At 33.2% G+C, this 22,963-nt stretch overlaps 2 protein-coding genes and 1 pseudogene across 2 annotated transcripts; 1 reads left to right on the top strand and 2 right to left on the bottom strand.

Moving 5' to 3' along the window:
• The first annotated feature begins 3,100 nt into the window (after positions 1–3,100).
• On the top strand, positions 3,101–6,733 carry LOC106796763 (kinesin-like protein KIN-UA; annotated as a pseudogene).
• Positions 6,734–9,916: 3,183 nt separating this feature from the next.
• Positions 9,917–11,878, bottom strand: LOC100795257 (AT-hook motif nuclear-localized protein 24). The gene is made up of 2 exons (XM_003549846.4): positions 11,440–11,878; positions 9,917–11,257 (listed from the first exon to the last, which is right to left on the bottom strand). The coding sequence occupies exon 2, from the start codon at positions 11,217–11,219 to the stop codon at positions 10,356–10,358; it is 864 nt and encodes a 287-aa protein (XP_003549894.1). The 5' UTR covers positions 11,220–11,257; positions 11,440–11,878; the 3' UTR covers positions 9,917–10,355.
• A 7,314-nt stretch (positions 11,879–19,192) lies between these two features.
• On the bottom strand, positions 19,193–21,637 carry LOC100787342 (protein DETOXIFICATION 56). Its single transcript, XM_003550844.5, has one exon. The coding sequence runs from the start codon at positions 21,320–21,322 to the stop codon at positions 19,799–19,801; it is 1,524 nt and encodes a 507-aa protein (XP_003550892.2). The 5' UTR covers positions 21,323–21,637; the 3' UTR covers positions 19,193–19,798.
• Between the last annotated feature and the right edge of the window lie 1,326 nt (positions 21,638–22,963).

The following is a 22,963-nucleotide window of genomic DNA, read 5'->3' as shown; positions in this document are numbered from 1 at the left end:
AACTAATGAAATGCTTGTAAATTCGAGGCATCCAAATATGTTCTATTTTTTTATTTCATACCAGATGATGTTGACTAGGAGCGGATCGCTTGATACAGGCTACGGAGTTTTTGGATGATGCCACTTCCAGTGAAGGAAGATAAGTCAGGGTAGATGCCACTTCCAATGAAGGAAGATAAGTTAGGGTAGACGCCACAAGGATTACCTTAATAAGTCTGATATTAGTTCAACAAAGAACCCAGAGAGAAACTCTCACCAAATTTTATCAAATGTCAAAAGTTTTTTTTATTGAAAACGAAAACTAATACATATAGTGTATCTGAACAAAAAGATAAAAATAGACATGGACCTTCAAAACAGTTTGGGCCAAAAATTATAATGAAAATAATTAGAAATAAAAAAAATAGAACATATTTGGCATGGGCCTTCAGCAAAAATTAATATTCTTGGTAGTGCCTCTGCCTCTGGGCCTTCGTCCTTCTCCACTTGGGCTTTCGTCCTTCTCTACTTGGGCCTTCATCTTTCTCCACTTGGGTCTTGCTAAGTATACCTGTTACCGTTTGTTGGAGGGTATCCACTGACTGTTTGGTCCTACTCCTAGTCATAGGTCCCTGTATTTGGGTAGTTTTATGATTCTCATCATTCCCTCCTTCTTGGAAAACATTTGCCCTCAAATGTTCAGGATCATCACCGGGTTCAAGTACCACTTCCTTCCTGTTCTTGTTGGCTTGCCTGGCATAGCTTTTATTCTTCTTTGCAATTTGCACCTTCACATGGTCATACAATCTTTTCACATACTCAACTTTGGCCTATGCATCCTTATGCTGAGTCTCTTGGGACTTACTTTTGTAAGCTGGCCTATTAGGCAATGAAGCTTCTAGAAGGAGATCAACTTGATGTTCTATGCTTCTTGAAGGTGGCAGTCCATGAGGAATCTCTTTGGGAAAAACATCTTTAAATTCCTGCAATAAGGGTTGAACATTAGGAGAAACATAAATAGTTAACTCATTAGAATTATCACTCTCTTTCTCCCAGGTGTATCACTTTCTTTTTGCTATTCCTCTGTGGTGCCTCACTATTTTCTTTTTCTTGTTCTTTCTTTTCTCCCATTCGGATTTGGTCATCACACACTTCTCTAAGGGAAAGAGGCTTAAGAATAATTTTCTGGTCATGGTGCTGGAAAGAAATCTTGTTGGTGAAGCCATCACGCACTACTTTGGTGTCCTCTTCAATGTTGGCCCTCACTAGTGCCATCTCCATCTTCTTGTAGTGCTCCTCCACAGTCAAACTTCCCTGGGACAACCTTTGGAGTTTCTGCCACATGGTTCTATTGTAGATGGTTGGAACATACCTCTTTTGCATAACCCTTCTCATCTCAGTCCATGTATCTATCTCCCGCCCTTCTTCTCTCTTCATTTCTCTTTGGTTTTTCTTCCACCAAACAAGGGCATAGTCTGAGAATGTAGCTACTGCTAACTTCACCTTCTGCTCTTTAGGATAATCATTGAAAGAGAATGCATGTTGAATCTTCATCTCCTAGTCAAGGTAGGCGTCTGGGTCACTTCTTCATTTGAAAAGGGGTAGATTGAGTTTTACTCCCTCAATTTTGTCCTGCCCCTCTATTCAGTTCGGTCCATTATTGACCAACCTTTTGTTCCCACCATAAGGTCTTCCAGCATTTGGGTTCATTTGGTGCTCTAGTCCTTCTATTCGTCTGTAGAGCTCTTCATTGTTACGGTTCAGCAATTGTTGCATCTGTGTTGTCATTATGTTCAATAACAAACGTTGAGATCCGTCCAGCTGATGATAATCACCACCACCATCACTAACTCCTGCCATAATAAACAGAGAAAAAAAATCTTTTGTAGTAATTTAAAAAAAAGGTTTCAGGACCTCACCACACTCTACTCATGTGTTTTTCTCTTTGATGGTAGTTCACTCGTGTTTGATGCTCTCAATATAGGCTTTTGTGTGATGTTTTCACTCTTGCCTTTTACCAGTCACCCCCTCTTAAGTTCCTGGATGAATCAAATTAGACACATAAGGTATATAATAGGAAAGACAATTTAATTTATCACAAACTGAGTAACATATTTGATTTGGATAACAGACCAGATTTGATTTGGATAACAAATTAGACTTGATTTGGAAAACAGATTATATTTGATTTGGATAGCATATTAGATTTGATTTGATTTGGATAATAAATGAGATTTGATTTGGATAACAGATTAGACTTGATTTGGATTTAGATTTGATTTGGATAATAGATTAGATTTGATTTGAATAGCATATTATACTTGATTTGGATAACATATTAGATTTGATTTGATTTGGATAACAGACCTGATTTGGATAACAAATTAGATTTGATTTGATTTGGATAATAGATCTGATTTGGATAACAAATAGAATAAACAAAGAAGCTACTTGATCAGAGAGAAGAAGAGAACAAAATCAACGAAGATGACAAGTAAACTTCAGATGGTCATAACTTTTGCTACGGTTATCCGTTTGAGGCCCACTATATATCAAAACACTCAGAATTTAGAGGAGAATCTAGAAAAAGGGATTTAGTCCACGATTTTCATTCCAAAAAAACACATCTAACTGCCTCAATTTCGTGTTCAAAGATCAAACACCCACTTTATTTCTTTTTTTTTCAAAATTTCTGCAACTTTTTTTTTTGACATAAAGTGTGAAAGACACAAGAAACAAGAACAAGAACACAAATAACAGAACAAGAACAAAAAAAGAACGCAACAAGACGCAAACAGGATGTAAACAAGAACGAAACAAGAATGCAATAACAGAACAAGGACAAAAACACGAACCTAGACAAATTGCAAAGAAAAAGATTTGGATAGGACAGAACCTGTATCAAGAGTCGAAGCTCTGATACTAGATGATGTAATCCTGACTAGGAGCGAATTGCTTGATACAGGCTACGGAGTTTTTGGATGACGCCACTTCCAGTGAAGGAAGATAAGTCAGGGTAGACGCCACTTCCAATGAAGGAAGATAAGTCAGAATAGACGTCACAAGAATTACTTTAATAAGTCTGATATTGGTTCAACAAAGAACTTAAAATCATCTAAAAAATCAAATGGCAGAACTGAAAATGTCGAAGGTATGTTTTTTTGCTCCCAACGTTTATACTCTTCACTAGCATTGCATGCGCCTTCCTCATCTATCTATCTAACATCTGAATTAGTTTAACACGTGTGTGTTCTTGTGATAGACATCAAGAGAATCATATATCTTAAAACTTCGAAAGATGTTGGATGATGAGGCACATCAGAAAGAGAAACTAAAAGGAGAAATAGCAAGATTGCAAAGTCAATTGTTGCAATTAGGTTTTGAAGTTGGCAAAGTAAGCTATATCTGAAGTGCACTAATATCGTAGTTAATTGGCCTTATTTTATGTTTTATAAAAGAAAAATATGGCTTTCATTACTAGTTTTTTTTATTAAAATCGAAGGATTAAAGATTTTTTTAAGCTACGACATTTTAAATGGTGATTTTATAACTTGTTTGTAAAAGCTTAAAAGTATGCAGTCATTATTACTATTTAATATCTTCCAAATCAGTTTGGGTTAGACATGAAATATGTGAAGCATACATGTCTATCAATATTATATTTTGCAATCATATTTATGCCAATGGTAGTCCAAGCATGTTGAGGTAAAATTGAGGGCATAGTAACACTTAAGTTAATTGCTTCACCCATCACAAGTCATGACTTAGACTTGTCATCATGTTTCTGCTGATTCTTCATGTATTGCTGGGCCATATATAGAAAATGAGCCATAAATTTAACTGTCTTCGACCTAGTAGTTTTTCTATCTACTGGAAACACTCATGATTGCAATTTCTCTTATATAGACAAAACAACAAATCGATGGATTTGGATTTGAAAAAGATGCTGGTGGTTTATATTCTCCCACCTCCCTAGTTAAGCATCAACAGCAAGCTTCAGGAAATGGAGAGAAGGCCTCAGTTGCCAAGCTCTTTGAACAAGGCAGTAATTACTAAACATTTTTTAGTTCATATTGCATATCTTGGCTGTTAAAAACTTGGCATTTTCTGCTGATAAATTACTTTCAATTTATAACTTATTTCTTCCACATAATATCAATATTCTTGCAGGGGGATTGCAGAAGATTCTGTCATTGCTTGAAGCAGAAGTTACTGATGCACGAATCCATGCCGTGAAAATAGTAGCAAATTTATCTTCTGAAGGTTTCAGTTTTGGCACCTTACGTTGAAATACCTTTGTATATATACACTAGCAGTCTAGCATTTAGGATTTAACATGATGTAATTTATATGCAAAGGAAAAAAAAAAGAGACTGAAAATAATTAGTATGACTTCTGAATTATATGATTTGGGATCAATGAATATGTGAAAATGATAAATTTCAGTTTTCTGGGATGTCTGTTTTCTTGATCTTGCTATGACATAACCTGAATGTCTGTTAGCTGCTTTAATGAAATTGATATTATAACAAAATTGGCCATAACATCTATCAACCCTGATGTTGCAGAAACAAATCAGAAGAAAAGCAGGTGGACTTACGTCCTTGCTTATACTGCTTAAGAACTCACAGGATGAAACCACACAGACAGTTGCAGCAAGTGCCATAGCAAATTTGGCAATGAATGGTAAACTTCCATGTCATGTTCTTTCCTACTAGTAACTTAATAAAAAAAAAAATACTTCTTCTACTGATACATCTCTTTTTTTCCCTGGCATCTGTGACCTTATTTGGTGTCTTTACAGAAACCATCAAGATCTCATTGTGGCTCAAGGAGGCATTCATTTACTGTCAATGACAGCAGCCAATGCCGAAGATCCTCAGACCCTTCGAATGGTTGCTGGAGCAATTGCTAATCTTTGTGGTAATGGTAAACTTTTGATCTTATCTCATTTTTGAAGTTATTGTGGTTATCTGCACTGCAGATAGGGATTCTAACTGCGGCTTAGACAATGCATTCGATCTCATGATCAAACACATTTTTTAGCTGATGTTGAAATGTAGGTCGGATGCATGAGAATTTATGAATGATAAACTCGTTAAGCCACCTGCTTTAAGTTATTTTTCCGTCTGTTTTACCCTGCATGAGATGATATAATACAAGAAAGTTTTAGACAATCATTCTTGTTAGTAGAAATTTTATTTTTCCTTTTACTGTACCCTGTTAAGCAATCTTTGAATACATATATTTTAGCAATTAGAAACAGCTCACAAAAAAATAAAAATAGAATCACTAGCAAACCAAATATAGCCTACTAGGGTCAGCCTAATGATGAAGAGTTTGAGTAGTTTGTACAAAATTCTAGGTTTGTTACCATTGTACATACACAAAAAAAAAAAAAAACAGCAAATTAAACCAGTATTTGAATGCACCAAATTGTTTAATCAATGAAGTATTTTATGGCATCTTTGATGAGATATTGATAATGATGATTGAATTCATCTAAAATGATTTTGTTAATTCCGCTGCTTGTCTTAAGTCGGTATTTTCCCCCCCTCTCGTGTGTCTTAATTTCAAGTGAAGATTAAAGGGAAAATATCCATGTGGTATTAAAAGTTGTAATTAAACGTCAAGTGCTACTTTATTAAAAATCTTGGAGCTGTTTGTTGGATAAATTAATTAAATTGATATATGTCTGAAGCTGCAATTTGAAGTGTACGTAGGAATTTAGTACAACGTCGATTTTTTTGAAACAAAGTAACCTAACAAGTGTAGTTTGGTGTTCCTTCATTTAGATAAACTGCAAATAAAGCTAACGGAAGAAGGTGGTATCAAGGCACTGTTGGGAATGTTCAGATGCATGCATCCTGATGTAAATACCCAGATTGCCCGTGGAATAGCCAACTTTGCCAAGTGCGAGTCTAAAGCATCTACACAAGGTAATAACTTATATATCATTGTGCAATCCATCTGGATAAACATCCAAAATTTAAGGTTTAGTCTTCACTTTCCACTTGTATTCCAACATATATGTAAATGGTGACGGTATAACTATGTTGCCCTTTGTATTGATCTCATTCGTGCATTACTTTGCATGCAAATTTTCTAACATAAACTATCAATGGCATGCATCTTCATTGCGTGAGTTGGCACATTATTATACAGGGACAAAGGTTGGAAGGTCTTTACTTATTGAGGACGGTGTGCTTCCATGGATAGTGCAAAACGCAAATAATGAAGTCTCGTTGGTTAGGCGTCATATTGAGCTTGCACTCTGTCATTTAGCACAACATGGTGAGCACTAAATGCACCCTATCTAGCTGTCATTTAGATTTTATATTACAGGATGTTGATGTTACTAATTAATGTCCTTTAGAATATTAGTTAAAAAATTAAAAGAAGAAAAAATATTTATTATGTAAATCATAAAATAACTTAAAAAAGATCATCATTAACACAATTTTTCATCTCTTAATAAAAATATTTTTAATTTAAGTTTCTTAATCAATATAGTTACGACACTTGTTAATATTTCGGTTTATTATATACTAAATTTAGCATTTTCAACGACTTTTGTTTGATGTGATTCAGAAGCAAATGCAAGAGAGATGATTAGTGGAGGTGCAATACAAGAGTTGGTTCGTATATCGAGAGATTGCTCAAGAGAAGACATAAGGATTCTTGGACGTATAGAACTCTAATCTACAGTCGCGCTTTCCAAGCTGAAATTAAGCGTTTGGGGATAGATTATTGAAGAAATTAAGTGCAGTAGATAGTCAAAGAAGTGCATAATAAATTTTCAGTTTTTTTTGGATGTATTAGTCTTATATAATATTTTAACTAACCAAAACATAATGGCCATAATTTAATCAAATTATGTGGTTTGTCTCTGGTCTGCGCTTGTAGTGCACAGCTCTGTTATGTAAACTGATTTTGTATGTGAAATAAGCAAGGGGAACGTTCACACCAAAACAAAAAAGAGAGTAAAATTAGCATCAGTTTTGAATTTCATTTTCCATGAACTATAAACAGCTCATTGCCATTCATGACGATGACAATAATTGATTCGTTGATTAGCGATGATTAATTTGAATATGTTCAACCAAATTATTTGTCAATGTTGACGCTAGACATTCATTTCTCATAACTAACGAGTGACCGGAAAAGCCGATACATTTAATTATTGCTGCATTACTTGAGATGACTTGGGAAGTTTATTCTTTTTTTTTTTTAATGTTTGTATCTTAAATTTTCTTTTCTTTTCCCATCCCGTAAAGAAAGATCTCCCCGCCTTTTTTTTATTGAAAAAACAAGCTTATAATGTTCTCAGAACAAATTACATTTGATAGCTATTGATTTCAGAATAGTTCTTGAATATTTGAATTTTTTATGAGATAAGAAATCAAATTAATGATCGAACTTAATTACTACTAGTGAGAAAATAAACAAAGGAAAAGTTAGGAGTTTTCAAGTTATTATTTGGTAAAACTTTAAGTGTCCAAATGCACTGTGATTTGCTATTAATCATAATATGAATAGTGATATTAACAGAAATTCTGATTAACTGTCATTGGTATTGGACAATAGTTAAAAATCTTCAACCCGAGTGCATGAACCTTAATGTTGAAGTCCTATAAATATTTACATTATCGTCAATCTGATGGTTTAATTACCTTTATCAAAGGAAACTGATTGATATATACACAACTTTTGGGTGTGATCGAAGAGATGGAACTGGAAGGAAGAGATATAGAAAGACAGAAAGAATTAAAGCATATTAAAATAAAACCTGTGATATGTGATAAAAAAAAAATTAAGAAAAAATGAACTGAAAGAAATTAAAGCTGGAACTGGAAGTACTACACACGAACGAATATCCTTGTTAAATTAATACAAAATTGTAACAATTGTAATGAAGGAATGGAGAGAAATTAATCTATCAACCGCTTGTGTTTAAAAAAAATCATTTTCCAAAATAACGAACTACTTATTTATTTTGGGCAATTTTACTCTAACTTAATATTTTTTACAAAATTTCATATAATTTATAGGAGAAATAAGAAAAGAAAAAAAAAACACAAATATGAAATAAGTCATATAATAGAAAGAGATATTTTTTTAATAAAAATGTTTAAAAATTTGTTGAGTATAAAATTACTCGTTGATGCATACATAAAATAAAAAAAAATCAAATTAACATTTTAAAAATTAAGGTGTTAGATTAGAAGTCTTATGTTATACTATTTAATGGATTTAAAGCAATTTATGAACAATTAAATCATACATAGACGTGTAGCTTACAACGTAGAAATATCAATATGTGACAAAAATAGATGAAGAATTCCTGGACTTATTCCAAGTCTATGGTGATTTAAGGAGAAAATCATATTGAAGTTTTTTGAGAGAGAACTGTCCTCAGCCTGGCAACCATACGTGTGGGTAAAACTTTAATTAATTAATGGGAGTATAGTTTCTCAATTCAAAGAAATCTAAAGATTTTAGTGCAATTATTTTTTGGATTTAATAGTCAAATGGATTTAGACACACCAAAAAAGAGAAAGAAATAGAAAATTTCTCACTAATGATGCTAAAACCCTTAAATTTGCTAGAATATTGTAGAATTTGTCTTCGTATAAAGATTTTTTTTTTAATTTTCATCGATTGTTTCATTAATAGTTTTAAATATCGATTAAAAAATTAAATAAAGTCAGTTAATGCTCTATGTCTCCATCAAGAATGACTAGTTAAATGCACTCGCCATCGGTGATCCTAAGTTACCAATTATTAGTTAGGTTAGGTAAATGATAATATATATGTATATATAATCTGTCAGAATATAATCTGTTTACTTCAACAATATATTAAGTTCTCCAAATGTTTTTATCCAACTAAAACCTTATCCGAAAATGATTAAAATTGAATGTTCTTTCTTTACTTTGAAAATTAATTGGCGGATATATACCTGAAACTTGATATAATAGCCGCAACAAGGACAAATGCTTAAGCTTTCAACGAAGAAATAGGTTGGTAAGGAACCTACCAGTATACTATATTAAGAGAAAACAAATAAGATTCTTACTTTGAGGGAACAAAACAGTTGTCTGGCTCGAGGAAATTTAGAATCAGTTGACCAACAGAATAGAGCAGGACGCACGCAGTACACACAATACAATTAAAGATGGCAAAAAGTCTCATTAACGAGGATGATTGGATAAGCTTCATGTCGCTCTAGTTCATTTAGATTATACTAGTACTACCAACCAATCTTTAGTTTTTTAAAGAAAAAGGAGCTTCGGTGTATAGAATCAAAACCAGGTTTGGCTCAAAATTCAGTAGGATTAGTATGGAAGAGAGTGAGACAGAGGGTTTAATTAGATAAAACACTCGGGAACGTTGTTGTGTCTTGGTTATTGTTGCCTTTTAATGAAATTGAGAATGACTGCCTCGAAAAGGAGCTTTCATCAGACACTGCATGTGTGAACCAGTTGCCTAACATGAGTACTACACAAAGTTTATCTTCTAACTCTAATTGCAAAGGTTTTAAAACAGCGGCTACAGTTTTGTCACGATTCTTGATATTGTGAGAAATTTTGCTATAAATATGACTCATATGATTGCAATTAAAATTACAGACCCTCCAAAATTATCTGACCTACGTTGCGTTTGAAATTAGTTTGCAGACCATTTTCTAAAATCTTGCTAATAATTATATATACTACTTTAAAACAAATTAATGTCAAAATACAGAATTTATAATCTTACGTAACTAGTTTGTTGTGGAGAAGCCTACTAATTAACATGTTTGATTAATCAACCTAACAACCAAAAAATGAGGTCGTACATCATACAAATTGTTACTGTTTAATATGATACATGCGATGCGACTATAATCAGTTAATCACGAGTCGAACGAACACAATAGCACCCCATTGCCATCAACAGAATCAAACTCACCAAGGATATAAATATTCATCAGTTTAATTACAGTCTCGAATACATGTAAAAGAAAACATTTTACATCACCTAATAATCAAAATGACACACAAATTAAAGAAGCAAGAAACCTCAATTAATTCCTACTTTCAACATCCCTAACTTAATGAACGTCTTGCCATATCTCCCACCACCACCACCACCACAAAAGCTAACAGATAACTATAAGAGTGAAGAGAACAGCAGCAATGTTGAAGTACTTATGGTGACACTGATGGGACAATTGGAAGAGTTTATTTGAACTTATGAAAATACTAACATATAACTTTCTCATCACCTCTTTGTAGCACATATGAATAATCTCGGCAGCCAAATTTGACAATAAAATCTTGTCGTTGAACAAGAATTTATTGAACCAAGTTGTTTATCTAAGCAGACCCTAATCAGAAAGGTGGGCGAGTAGATGCCGCCCAGAATGGCTCAGATGGCATCTGAACAGAATTGAGAAGATTAGGAGGCAAACCATGGAAAAGTGGAGCGGTAGCATCCCCTCCTAGAAGCTGTGACTGGCCAACACCACTTGCACCGGGTGACCCAATTGAACCTCCTTGCATTTGCAGCGAATTAGGGTCCTCATCCTCCAAAGGAAGCCTCTCATAAGCAGCGTTGCTAAACGAGGCGGCCATGATCACCACGGGCCCTGAAGCAACCAGTGTTCCAACAACGCTTCCTCCCACCACCTGTCCCTGACCACCGGCCAGATAGATGGTCAAACCAGACGCGGCCGGTGGCGCAGGTGGTGGAAGGAACGATCCCGAGAGGGACAAGATCTCGAACCTTCCGTGAAGAGTGACAACCGAACCCGATGAAGCCGGTTGCCGGAGGGTGACGTTGGTGACGGTGCCGGTGCCGCTCATGATGCAAATCCCTCTCTGGCGTTTCCTGGCGAACTCAGACACGCTTTCCACGATGTCGTAGCCGTCTGCCACCTCCATCATGTGGGTTCTCATGGCGTTGGCGCTGTCGCGGGTGATGATAATGGGTGGCTTAGGCTTGTTTTTGGACCCAGCTGGTCTTCCTCGAGGCCTTCTTGTTATCTCAGCCTCACCTGCACCTTCGTTGTTGCCGTTGCTGTTTTCTTCGCGTTCCCTTTTCTGCGCGCCGCTGCTGCCGCTGTTCTCGTCCTCGGTGGCTTGGTTTAAGCTTTGGAACTGGTGTTGTTGTTGTTGCTGCTGGTGGTGCAGATGGAGATCTCTTGTGTGAAAAGGAGGGGGGAGGGAATGACCATGTGCCGAGATTGGATCCATTGCGGTTATATGATTCTATTCGATGTATAATAGAGTTCCTACGGATATCGATATAGATATAATGATCTCAAGTTGTGAAGCTCTTAAAACACTATTACTTCATTTGCATATGCAAGAAAAGTAGAAATGAATTTGGCTATTCTAGTATGTGTGTATATGTAAATGAGAGAAACAAAATATGGGATGGATCAAAATGGAAAGGAAATTAATGAGAACAAACTGTTATATTTGACCAGGCTTGGCTTTTCTTGAAGATCAATCTTGTTAATTTGATGAATCCAACTTGTAGCGAGTAGCAGTGACAAGTGATGATAGAAACGGAAATAGGAGATTGAGATTGGTGCAGGCCAGGTCACCAAAGTCGTGATTGAGATTAACTTGACTTGTACTACTACTTCAACTTGCCTCTAAAAACGTTCAATTGGTGGGGCTTTCAATGGTGAAAGCGGTGTAAATTGGAGTTTCCGTTGAAGAGGGAAGAGAAAAAGGTTGAAGCTTGTTCTCTTATTTTTGGAGAGAAGATGCAGTGTTGGGTTAGGGTTAGACTGAGGAGAAGAACAGATCCAAACTAGATTTGATTGCAGAAAGACTGCGTGCTTATGGGCGGTGGATGGGTCCTCATACTCTCTCTCTTTCTCTCTCTCTTTGGACACAACATATGCATCAAACAACTAATGTAGTACTAATATTTATATTAATCTTGCGAAATAAATATTTAATTCTATTCTTTAATATTCTTCAGTTCATTGTTTGAGTTAGTATTCTTAGAAATAAAATTAAATGCTTTTCATTTACTGCGTTGAATGCTTTGAATGAAATTAAATTATTGTATATATACTTTAAATGCTTTAATTTGAGTTGAATAAAACGCTTTAAATGAAATTATTTTATTTTTACTCCAGTCAACTTTTATTGAAGGTCACTCCAGTCAACTTTAAATGTTGTTTAAATAAAAAAATTATTTATTTCAAAATGTAAGTTATTTACTTATTTTTTTTAATAAATATTTATAAAAATAAATAACTTACATTTTGAAATTATAAAAAAATAAGTAAATAACTTACATTTTGAAATAAAGAAATATTAAAAAAATACGTTTAAAGTTGACTGGAGTACCCTTAAAAATATTATATTATGACTTTTTGGTTTCTTGAACATTAACAAAGTAAGGTAAAGTATTATCAATTGAGTAATACGATAGTTTAGCTGAATCAAATTATATATTATATATAGTTGAACTTATACTTTTGTACTGTTTTATCAATTATGAATTATCATATCATTTAAAATTGTTGATTATTGTAATAACTATTTTAAAAACCATATTTATAATATTTTATAATTAGTGGATAGAGTAAAAATATTATCATTAATAATATATTAAAATTAAACTTTATATATTTTATATAAAAAAGTAAACTTTCTATATGGATGAAGTATTTGATAACTTTTCAACATTTGTAAAAATCGTACTTACTACTAGTACTGTAGCATTTTTTGAAACGGTTGTATTAACTTAACACTTCTAATTAAATTAAATTTATTACTACTACTAGCTAGTAGCATGAAATACTTTTAAAAAAATAGCATTAAAGGTTGTAGCATTAGTATTAAATTCAGTTCATTAAAAAAAAGTTTGATTTTGAGAAGGTAATTATGTAAAGTTTTCTATAACTTCATTCAATCTTGTACATTGTGATAATATTAAAATAGTACGACTTTAAAAGTAGTGTTGTAGTTTGAACTAAACTTTTCAGTAACATGATAATGTACATGAAATAGCGATAGTGTTCAAAAAATTTTCACTAAAAATTTAATTAAAAAAGTTGGTTGAAATTATATACTAGTGGTATAAAAGGTTTATATGAAATAGAGAAAAGACTGAAATTAGACTAGGAGAATTTGCATATTGGCAAACCTTGAGATGGGAATAGCTTATAATGACTTAATTTTGTACAGTGAATTAATATTTAATTTGATTAATTTCGCGTCAAATTGAAAGTAGTGTTAGAAGATACAGCAAAGTGATGTGGTAGAGTTAAGTCTGTCTGAATTAATTTATGTGGAATTATTACTATTATTATCAAAATAAATATTGACCGAGAAGAACGTCAAGTTTTGAAGTTTAAAGCAGTTTTCTTAGGTTATTTTTCCTGAGAATATCCACAAGAGAAACGGGAACTTCGATGGTAGTATATGACAGACTAGTTTATATAAATGAAACAATAGTTATAGCTGGCACAATAAAAACTTAAGTGGACCCGTGTGCATCAAGAGGGGCTGCTAGGGTATTATTTGTGCTTCAATTTTCCATGACCCGCCACATGCACACTTGGGTCTTCGTCGCATTCGCATAAATTCTATCTTTAATCTTCTCAAAGTCGTCTAACCTTAAAATTGAGGCCCACCTGCTATAAGCATGACTCATGCGTTTTCACCGGCTTCTTTCGTGTCAATTCTAGTCATGGACTTCTTCCTGGACCAGTTTTATTATTAATTTGCCAAAATTAAGCATGAGCTAGCTACCTATATCTTCGCTATATATGGCTACTAAACTGAAATAAGATCGACCCTACAAGATGATAAACTAGAGTCCAACAACAGTGTGGTAATTAACAAAAACAACTAGGCATAAATGATATAAAAAATAAGATAGGACCTTAACAATTTTTCACGTTGCCAATGCAATAATAGGTTAATGCTAATGATGCAAAATTCAAAGCTGTACATGTACGCGCCACACCAATTCTTAATTCCTTAGAATCCAGGAAATGGATAATATAGTATATATATACACACAGAGAGGGAGGATGCACTTTTTCTATACATAGCAAAATCACCTCTATCTAAAATTTAGTTTAATTTTCATGTATAATTGTGAGTTCTGCAAGAAAATTTATTAAGTAATTTAAGATCAATATTGTGCTCATATTTTTTGGATAAGCCAAATGAATATATTTAAACAGAAAAGTGGTACGGGAGACACCAGTTTACAAAAACATGACAACTAAAAGAAAAAACACCAAGTTACCAAGGAGAAAGACAACACGAGATGTCATTCCCCCTATACTCAGCTGTACCCACTACCCACCAAATTGACTACCACAGCATTACATGCAATAGTTGCTCACTTATCTATTCAAACAAAGAAACACCCATCAATATTATGTTCATGATCTCAATTACTAACATGTTCATGTAGTAATTTTTACATGACATGTACATAAGTTTTTAAATTTATAAAAAAGAATTATAATAACATTTTGACTATGTGTTATACAAAGATCAATATATAAAAAATATAATAATCTTCTAACTATTTAATAATTTCTTTCGTCCCACATTTAGTAATAAGTAAATGATCTGATGTATAGTGTTTGCTTTGATGTTAAAAATGCAAATATATATATATATCATTATTTTCACGTTAAAAATGTTAAAATGATACAGAATTTACTCAAGTGAGGGAAGAAGAAAAATATTGAGTTTTGATTCTTTTCGTTAATAAAAAACTAATAATTAATATTTAATCCATAAATAAAAGTGGCATGCATCCATTTGTGCACAACGCTGTACCAAACACATAGCATATGTAGATTGTTTGTGGGAAGAGGCACATGCGCCATACCATAAGCGACAAGTGGTGAGTTAAAGGCATTTAGTGGGAGATGATGCAATGTTAGATCAAATAAGTGTTTTTAAGAAAGAGAAAGTGATTGAGTTTTGGAGGGAAGGCTGCGCTAGGAGGTGTGTGTGGGATGAAGAAAGAAATGAGGTGTAAGGTTAAGTGGTTGGTGTTCATGACCAATGAGGTAGCTAGGGCATATTGCAGAACAGAGTGTGTGTTGGAGACGCGTGGGTGGCGCTGACACTGCACAAGCGCCGGAGAGTTTGCTGAAACTCACAATAAAATATTGCTCATAAAACGCCAGCTATATATAGCTACTCTCTTCTCACAACTCCCGTGCGTAAATAAAACCCATGCATCCGAAGATGCTCTTTGTCGGCCCTTACTCCATCCAAAGCACTCTCTTTTCCCAAACTCATGGTGGGCCCCACTTCCTTTCTCCCTCTCTCTCTCTGTTACTTTGTCGGATTCATTAGTTAAAGACGCATGCCTTCATACTTCCTTTACCCTTATCCTCAATCCAATACTATGAAGGGAGACAATAATCATGTGAACTGTGAGGGTACTCTATGTGCATGCATAATCAACTCCCTTTTAGTTAAACTTTATAGGACACTTTTGGAGAAAATTGTGAATAATATCCTTCTTTTTGGTTGCAAAACTTGTGAAGGTTTTCATTGCATATAATTAATTGAGTTAAAACTCCCCCTCGATCTGTGCCTCGCCATATTTCCAAAACAATTAGAAGATATAAAATTAATTTAATAATTGTAAAAGAAGACTTAAGAATAAAGAAGGAAGGAAAAAAAGGAAAAAAATCAATTTTTTTTCATAACACATAATGTGGATGAACTTTCATACAATATATATATATATATATATATATATATATATATATATATATATATATATATATATATAGTGATATCATACTTAAGAAATATATATTGCACGTTTTTTTTAAATAAAAATATTATTATAGTAAAAAATCATAAAATTAATCTAAGTGCGGAGATCATTGAAGTGCATTTCACCTCTTTCAGTAAAATCTTTTCTATACAAGTTCCAAATCGAACCCCTCCTAGCATTCATATTTCATGCCCTTATGATCTTTTTTACTTATCAATACATATTGAATAAGAAATATACTAATAAGTGTTCTTAAAATATTAGTTAAGAAATTCAAAATGTTTTTTTATTAAAAATTATCATCAATACATATTTACTTAATTAATTTCGAATGCATTCTCAATACGAATTTCAATAATAAATTTTTTATTTTAAATTCTTTAACCATTATGTTTAGACTTTGGTTAGCATAGCTCTTTGAAGTTTGAATAATGATATATGAAGATTTTGTAACTCCAAAACACTTCATTCTCTATGTCGGATGAAGATTCTATGCAATAAAAAAAAAATCTTAAGCCTCATATTTTATTTCTCAACGTTTATTAAATTAAATATAAGTAGAAATTTTTTTAGCAGGATTCAATGTGTGAAGCATGACTGTAGGTAATTCAGGTACCACTCTATCCCTGTATTTCTATCACACATAGAAAAATGATTTATGGACATCAATAGTAGTCTACATAGCACCTACTAATAAAAAGAGAGAGAAAGAAATATAAGTTTTATAAATAAAGTGTACCATAATGATATGTGTTAATGAAATATTTAAAGACCATAAAAAATGCTCATGAATCATTACTCTAAATAATTAGATAATCTTACATCATATTATATATATATATATATATATATATATATATATATATATATATATATATATATGTGTGTGTGTGTGAGACAGTTAAATTATTTAATTTACAAGAAAATATTAATTAATAATGTTAAATTATGTGTTATATGATCAAAATTAATTATATAAGATTATGATAGTTTGAGATCATATAATAATTTCTTATATACTAAAGTGTGAATATCTATGCATAATTTCCATTAAATAAATATATATATATATATATATATATATATATATATATATATATATATATATATATATATATATATATATATATTCACAGCACAGACTCCTTAATATATTCTTCAAACATACATCCTACGAGAGTTCCACTAAAAAAAAATATGTAAGGTACGTAGTCATGTCAATGTGTTTGATATGATTTCATTAAACATAAGCCAAGAAGGAATTGATCACGAACAAGCATGTGGTCTCAAGGGAGTGCGTTGATCCTTAAACTGGCCATACTAATTCTGAAAAAACGATACAGTATACTTTATTTTATAAATAAATAATACATGCATTAATGTGTAAAAAATTTTTTTATCGATATGTAAAAGTTTTTTATATTATTATTTTAATAATAAATTATTATGTATAGTAAATTTGTTGAATTTTATAATTATCTTAAAAGTTATAAAAAGTATTTCTGAGTAGTTATCATTCAAAATGCAGACCTTAATTTGTTGTGGTGATAACTCGAAGTTTAGAGTCTCTTTTTGTTGGCTGGGAAATTATAGTGCGTATGTTCTTTTTTCTTACTTCGGACCCAAGCTATTTTTTAGAGCTCCTCTTTCATCATAAGAATTCAATACGGTAGTCCATTTAATATGCTAAAAATGCAAGTCAGTTTAAAATTTCTAGCTCGATATATTTGATTTTTAGACAAGTTTAACTCTGAATTTTAGCCAACTCAATAAGAGTTAGCTTGCAAATGGGTCAGGTCAATCCTCTCGTAATTCTTTTAATAATATATGTGTTGTTGTTGTAACTTATGAACCAACAGAAAACAAGTTGATTTTGTAAGTCTTGATAAAAACAATTATATTATTATTATTATTATTATTATTATTATTATTATTATTATTATTATTATTATTATTATAACATGTCTACTTATCTCATTGGGTTTGGCATTTGAATATAGGACCAAACTGACAAAATATGGGTTAAAATCTTGAATATTAGTATGCAAGCATGAATATAGAACTACAAGGGCTTTTCTTTTATAAAAAAATTATTAATAAAAATTGAAGTTTAACAATTCAAAGTTTTGTGGTTTTTGTTAAAGATATATACCACCCTTCTATTTATTTATTTTTTTGCTTCACGGTTAAGAATAGTTCACCTAGCTAGAATAGTACACCACCAAATTAAATTTGAAGGAAACAAATTGGCTGCATCGCCTAAAGATTGCACTGTATGAAGAAACTAGAAACACCATCGTCAACAAAAGTGAAAAATCAAATTGTGAAACCTGTGTTCCTCTCTGTTAGTCTCGTGTGCGTGAGTGTGAAGCAATTTTCTTTTCCTTTCTCGGTTTTGTTCGTTTCTGCTGTGCATGTTTGTGGGCTTTTTAATTTTTATCCCACTGATATCACTAAAATTTCCTATCTAGAACAAGGAAGAAGATGAAACAAAAATAAAAGAGAAGAAAGTTGTTGAAATAAAATGCTAGTAAGATCGACATGGGGGTGTACTAATTTCCAAAAGAAGAAGGGATATATTTGGAAAAACAATTTCAAAATAAATGAAAGGGAGGTATAAGATAAAAAGTGGGAGGTATTTTAACAAATGCCAAGTTTTAAAAAGAATAGGCCCATGAACTGAGTCGTTTTAGTACATAGTCCAAAAGAATTAGATTGAAATAGCAAGTTTCTAACCCATAACTAAAGTGACCTAATTCAACCCAAATCAAAAATATTTTGATCTGTTATAAGTTAATTAATTTGTATGGCAAACTAGCTAATCCAAATTGACAGTCCTGTCAGGTGCTTATGGATTCATTTCGCAATTAATTATGTAAATTCTAGCATGTTTGGAAACTTGTTGAAAATAGAAGAAACGCATTTAGATATGAAAGCTATAACTATTATATATCTTTTATAAATCATATTTTAATTTTGAAATGTGAAAAATGACATTTGAAACGTGAAGCCAAATACGTTAATAGCTACTAGATTTTATAAATCACATATGAAACATAAAAAATCACATGAAATGTGAAACCAAATAGGCTGGAATTCATATTTCTTGTTACTAGCATGCAACTAGGTTTAGTGATGCCGAAAGTGCTAGCTAGTAGCTTTCATTACCATATATATAAATTACATAATGCTGCAACTTTACACATTATTATTAGAATGACTATTATAAAGATACGAAGATAATTAGTGGGATAGAAGGAGCAAGTTGGACGATTAACTTTGTCAAAGCACTATGAACTAGCCTTCTATCCCACCTTATGATGGAGAATCACTTTTACCTTCGAAAAGCACTATTAGAGAAAAGATAAACATTAAGAAAAAATTAAACTCGAATAAGAACGAATCTGAAGTGTAGATATTTATTGGAAACTAAACTTTTACCTCATTTTGCTTTAGATTGGTTAGTGGTCTTAATTTCATAAATAATTACTTCGTAATATAAATTTCATCTATGCCTTGCAAATGATGGAAGGGACAACCCATATACTTCTTGGCATTTGGTTTGAAGCAGAATCCCCTGATTACAAGCTTTACTGTTTACTTCTTCTCTTTTCCGTTATCTTTCTCAGTAAACGAACGGGGCTTTGATATTGAGATTTAAGAAACACAAGAGCTGCAGTACTCCTAAATTTCTGAATCTCTGATGATGGGTAATTGATGCTTTGCTTTTAGATGTATGAATAGAATAGTTTTGCCTTGATTGCATTATGATCATTTGACACAATTATAACATTAGTACGTAGACCAACGTCTTGTTCTACCTATTGATTTAAAATGCATTAATCTTCTAATTTTCAAATCTGAAGTTCCACTGCATCCGTTACTACAATTACAACTAGCAATGATATGATTCAGAAAACACCCGAGATCACAAATACTAGTGAGATTGAGAAGGGACTTAGCATATTGTACATGTCTAATTCTTCTCACCCCAAGTGTTGTTATATATGAATTTGGGGTGATAGAGCCATAGAGGTTTCTTTCAACGTACAAGTTCATTTACCTGATTTCTTGGAACTTGTTCCTGTACCTGTGCGGGAATACATACTAACATTTGTGCCTTGGTAGCTTCTTGCACCCAATTTATTCTCACAATAAATGTTAACAACAAAATCAAGCATGCAACAACACCAATCAAGAATCCTATAATGAGTCCAGCAAGTCCTAAACGAAGCTTGAAGGCAAAAACCACACCCAATGGTAAGGCCAAGAAGTAGAATCCACCAATATTGGCATACATTCCTAGCCATGGTCTTGCAGTCCCTCGCACTATGCCTCCACAAACCGTCACAGGAAAATTAAACACTTCCACCAGAGCCATCAAAAACATTGTCTTCTTCACACCCTTTACAACCCCTTTATCATGGCTAAACAAATTCCCCCAAACCCCTCTAGAAGCCACCATCATGGAACCACCGATACAACCCGATATAACACCCACTGCCAAAGACACACGTGCTGATTTATAAGCTTGACCAGCACTATTAGCACCAAGCTCATTGGACACACGAGTGGAAACACACGTGGCTAGAGAAAGCATCACTGAGTAAAGCAAATAGTCAAAGTTCAACACAATGGCCAGAACCCCCAGGGCTTGTTTTGCGTTTGCCAAGTGGCCAGTGAGCAAAACTAGAATCTCGTAACACCACCACTCAAGGCACGTGTTGAGGCAGCATGACCCACTAAGCTTCATTAGCCTAATCCAATCCATCACATTCTGATCCCACCACCCTCCTTCCTTCCACAACATGCCCTCATTTCTTCTCTCAAGAACCACAACATAAACCGCCAGCATAACCATAACCATGAGATCGGTTATCCAAACCGCAATCGAAACTCCTCGGAGTCCCATGGTTTTGGAGAGTACTATGTTAACGGGTATGTGAAAGGCTAGTGCCACAGCAGAACTAAACATGGTGGGAAGAGTCATGCACTGAGAGCTGAGGTAGGTTTTTAAGGGACAAAGGAGTGAAGTGACCAACAAGTCAGGTATGAGATAGGAAACATAGGTTTTGGCCACGGTTGAGATCTCTTGTTGTTGGCCAAAACAAATCAAAATCTTGTCAACGTTCAACCACATGAAAGATATGGGGAGTGATGCCAAAAGCAACAAGAGGGTTGTCATGAGAAGGGTCTTGTGGAGGAGCCTCACGTTCTTGGCTCCATGCGCTTGCCCACAGATTGGTTCCATGGCGCCGCTTAGACCGTTCAAGACGGAGAAGCCGGTGATATTAGCAAAACTGAACCCGAGAGCGCCACCGGCTAAGTTCAGCTCCCCAAGGTGGCCAAGAAAAGCTGTTGTTATGGCTGTCTTGGCAAACCAAGCCAAGTTCATGGCCACAAGAGGAAGGGCTATCCCTCGTTGAACTCTTAGCTCTTCTAGTACCATCTTTATGAAATTTGCATTGAAAGGGCATTTTTTAGTGTGTGATGAAGGAGATGAGGGCCGATGGTTAGCCTTATCGTTTGTGCTTAGGTTCTCTACTTGTTTAGATGTTGCTGACATTTTTGCTGAGATAATGTTATGGTATGATTGTTGTGTTGTGAAGTTTCACTAGCGTGTTTCTTTTGTTTTATATAAGATTGGTTAAGCAACCAATCTTATATAAAACAAAAGAAACACCCTATTGGAAGTTGTTTCTCAAGCAAGAATAGAGATATCGGTGATATCATCAGCTTACCAAGTTGCTGCCAATTGAAATGATCTGTACTAGTGCATGAACCATGTAACACGCACTTTCAGTTATTGCAAATATCGTGTAGTAAAAAAAGACCTTGTGAATTTACTCAATTTAGGGGTCAGAAGGAAATTTCCTTTATTTACCAACTAATTAACTGTCACTCACTTCTAAAACGAAAGTAAACAAAATAAATTTAAGATATATCAACCAAAATAACCATTAATTAGTTGTGGCTTGTCTATCAAACTGATATGGTTGTCTTCTTGCTCTTGATTTCATGTACTCTACAATCCAATTTATGGAAACCTATCTAGAAAATGATCAGCTAATGGAGAAATGAGTAGGTGCAAAATGTGATGTCAACAGTAGTATTTCGTATAGAATAGAAAAATAAAAAAAAATCACCAAAAAAATAGAAAAATAGAAAATTTCCGTACATTTTAATGTTATTTTTATCTATTAATTCGCGGATGGTTTTTTACATATATTTGCATCAAACACAACAAAGTTCCTCATGATACAAGTTATTTTAACTCCGTTTCTACTACTCTATATATGCTCGATCACGGGTAGATTGGAAATTCATCAATCTGATTTGACCGGTTTCAGTTAAAGGCGCATTCCAAGGGTAGATTCCCACCCAAATTCCATTATTCCTTAGAATGTTGCATTTTAAAATATCATATCCTCGGTGGAATATATCATATATAATGTACTTATAAATTCCTTTCACTAAACTGGATTTCCATGCTTGGAGCTTAATTACATCATTAACATAGGAATTTCTTTGAGCCTAAGTACTGGGTGACGATCAAGCATCAACCGAATGCAAAAATAAGCTAGAAACTAGTTTTAAGTGGATTGTCCATCGACTCAGCTAGATTAAAGCAACCTATGAGAGTCAAACTCTTGAAAGTCGAGGATTACATTTTTCACACTTGTTCTTTGTGTTTATTAGAAGCGTATCACTACAAGAAAAAAAGGGTTCATTACCCACGGATTTCAATCCATAGATAAATCACCATTTTTGACAAATAATTTTTCGTCGAAAATTTAAAATTACCTACGGATTCAATTTTGTATATAATTTCATTAAGCACCAACAGATTTTACTCACGGATTTGTTTCGTAGGTATTTATCGAAGTATTATACCTATGGCTTGTATTTGTGTGTATTTACTGACGAATTTTACCTAAGAATTTTATACGTAGGTATTTATCGATGAAATTTACCTATGGATTGTATTCATAGGATTTACCAACAAATTTTACCTTGGATTTCATTCGTAGGTATTTATCGACATATTCTACCTAGGGATGTTATTCATAGGCATTTATGGACAGATTTTACCAAAAGAATTTATTCAAAGGTATTTATCAATAAATTTTTCTGACAGATTTTACCCACGCATTAAATTGTCAATAATTTATCAACGAATTTTATCAATAGATTTTTCATTGATAAT

The sequence above is a fragment of the Glycine max genome, chromosome 17 (assembly GCF_000004515.6).
Source record: "Glycine max cultivar Williams 82 chromosome 17, Glycine_max_v4.0, whole genome shotgun sequence".
Lineage (NCBI taxonomy): Eukaryota > Viridiplantae > Streptophyta > Magnoliopsida > Fabales > Fabaceae > Glycine > Glycine max.
Note: the sequence above shows the minus strand (reverse complement) of the source record. Positions and strands in the feature narration are given on the sequence as shown.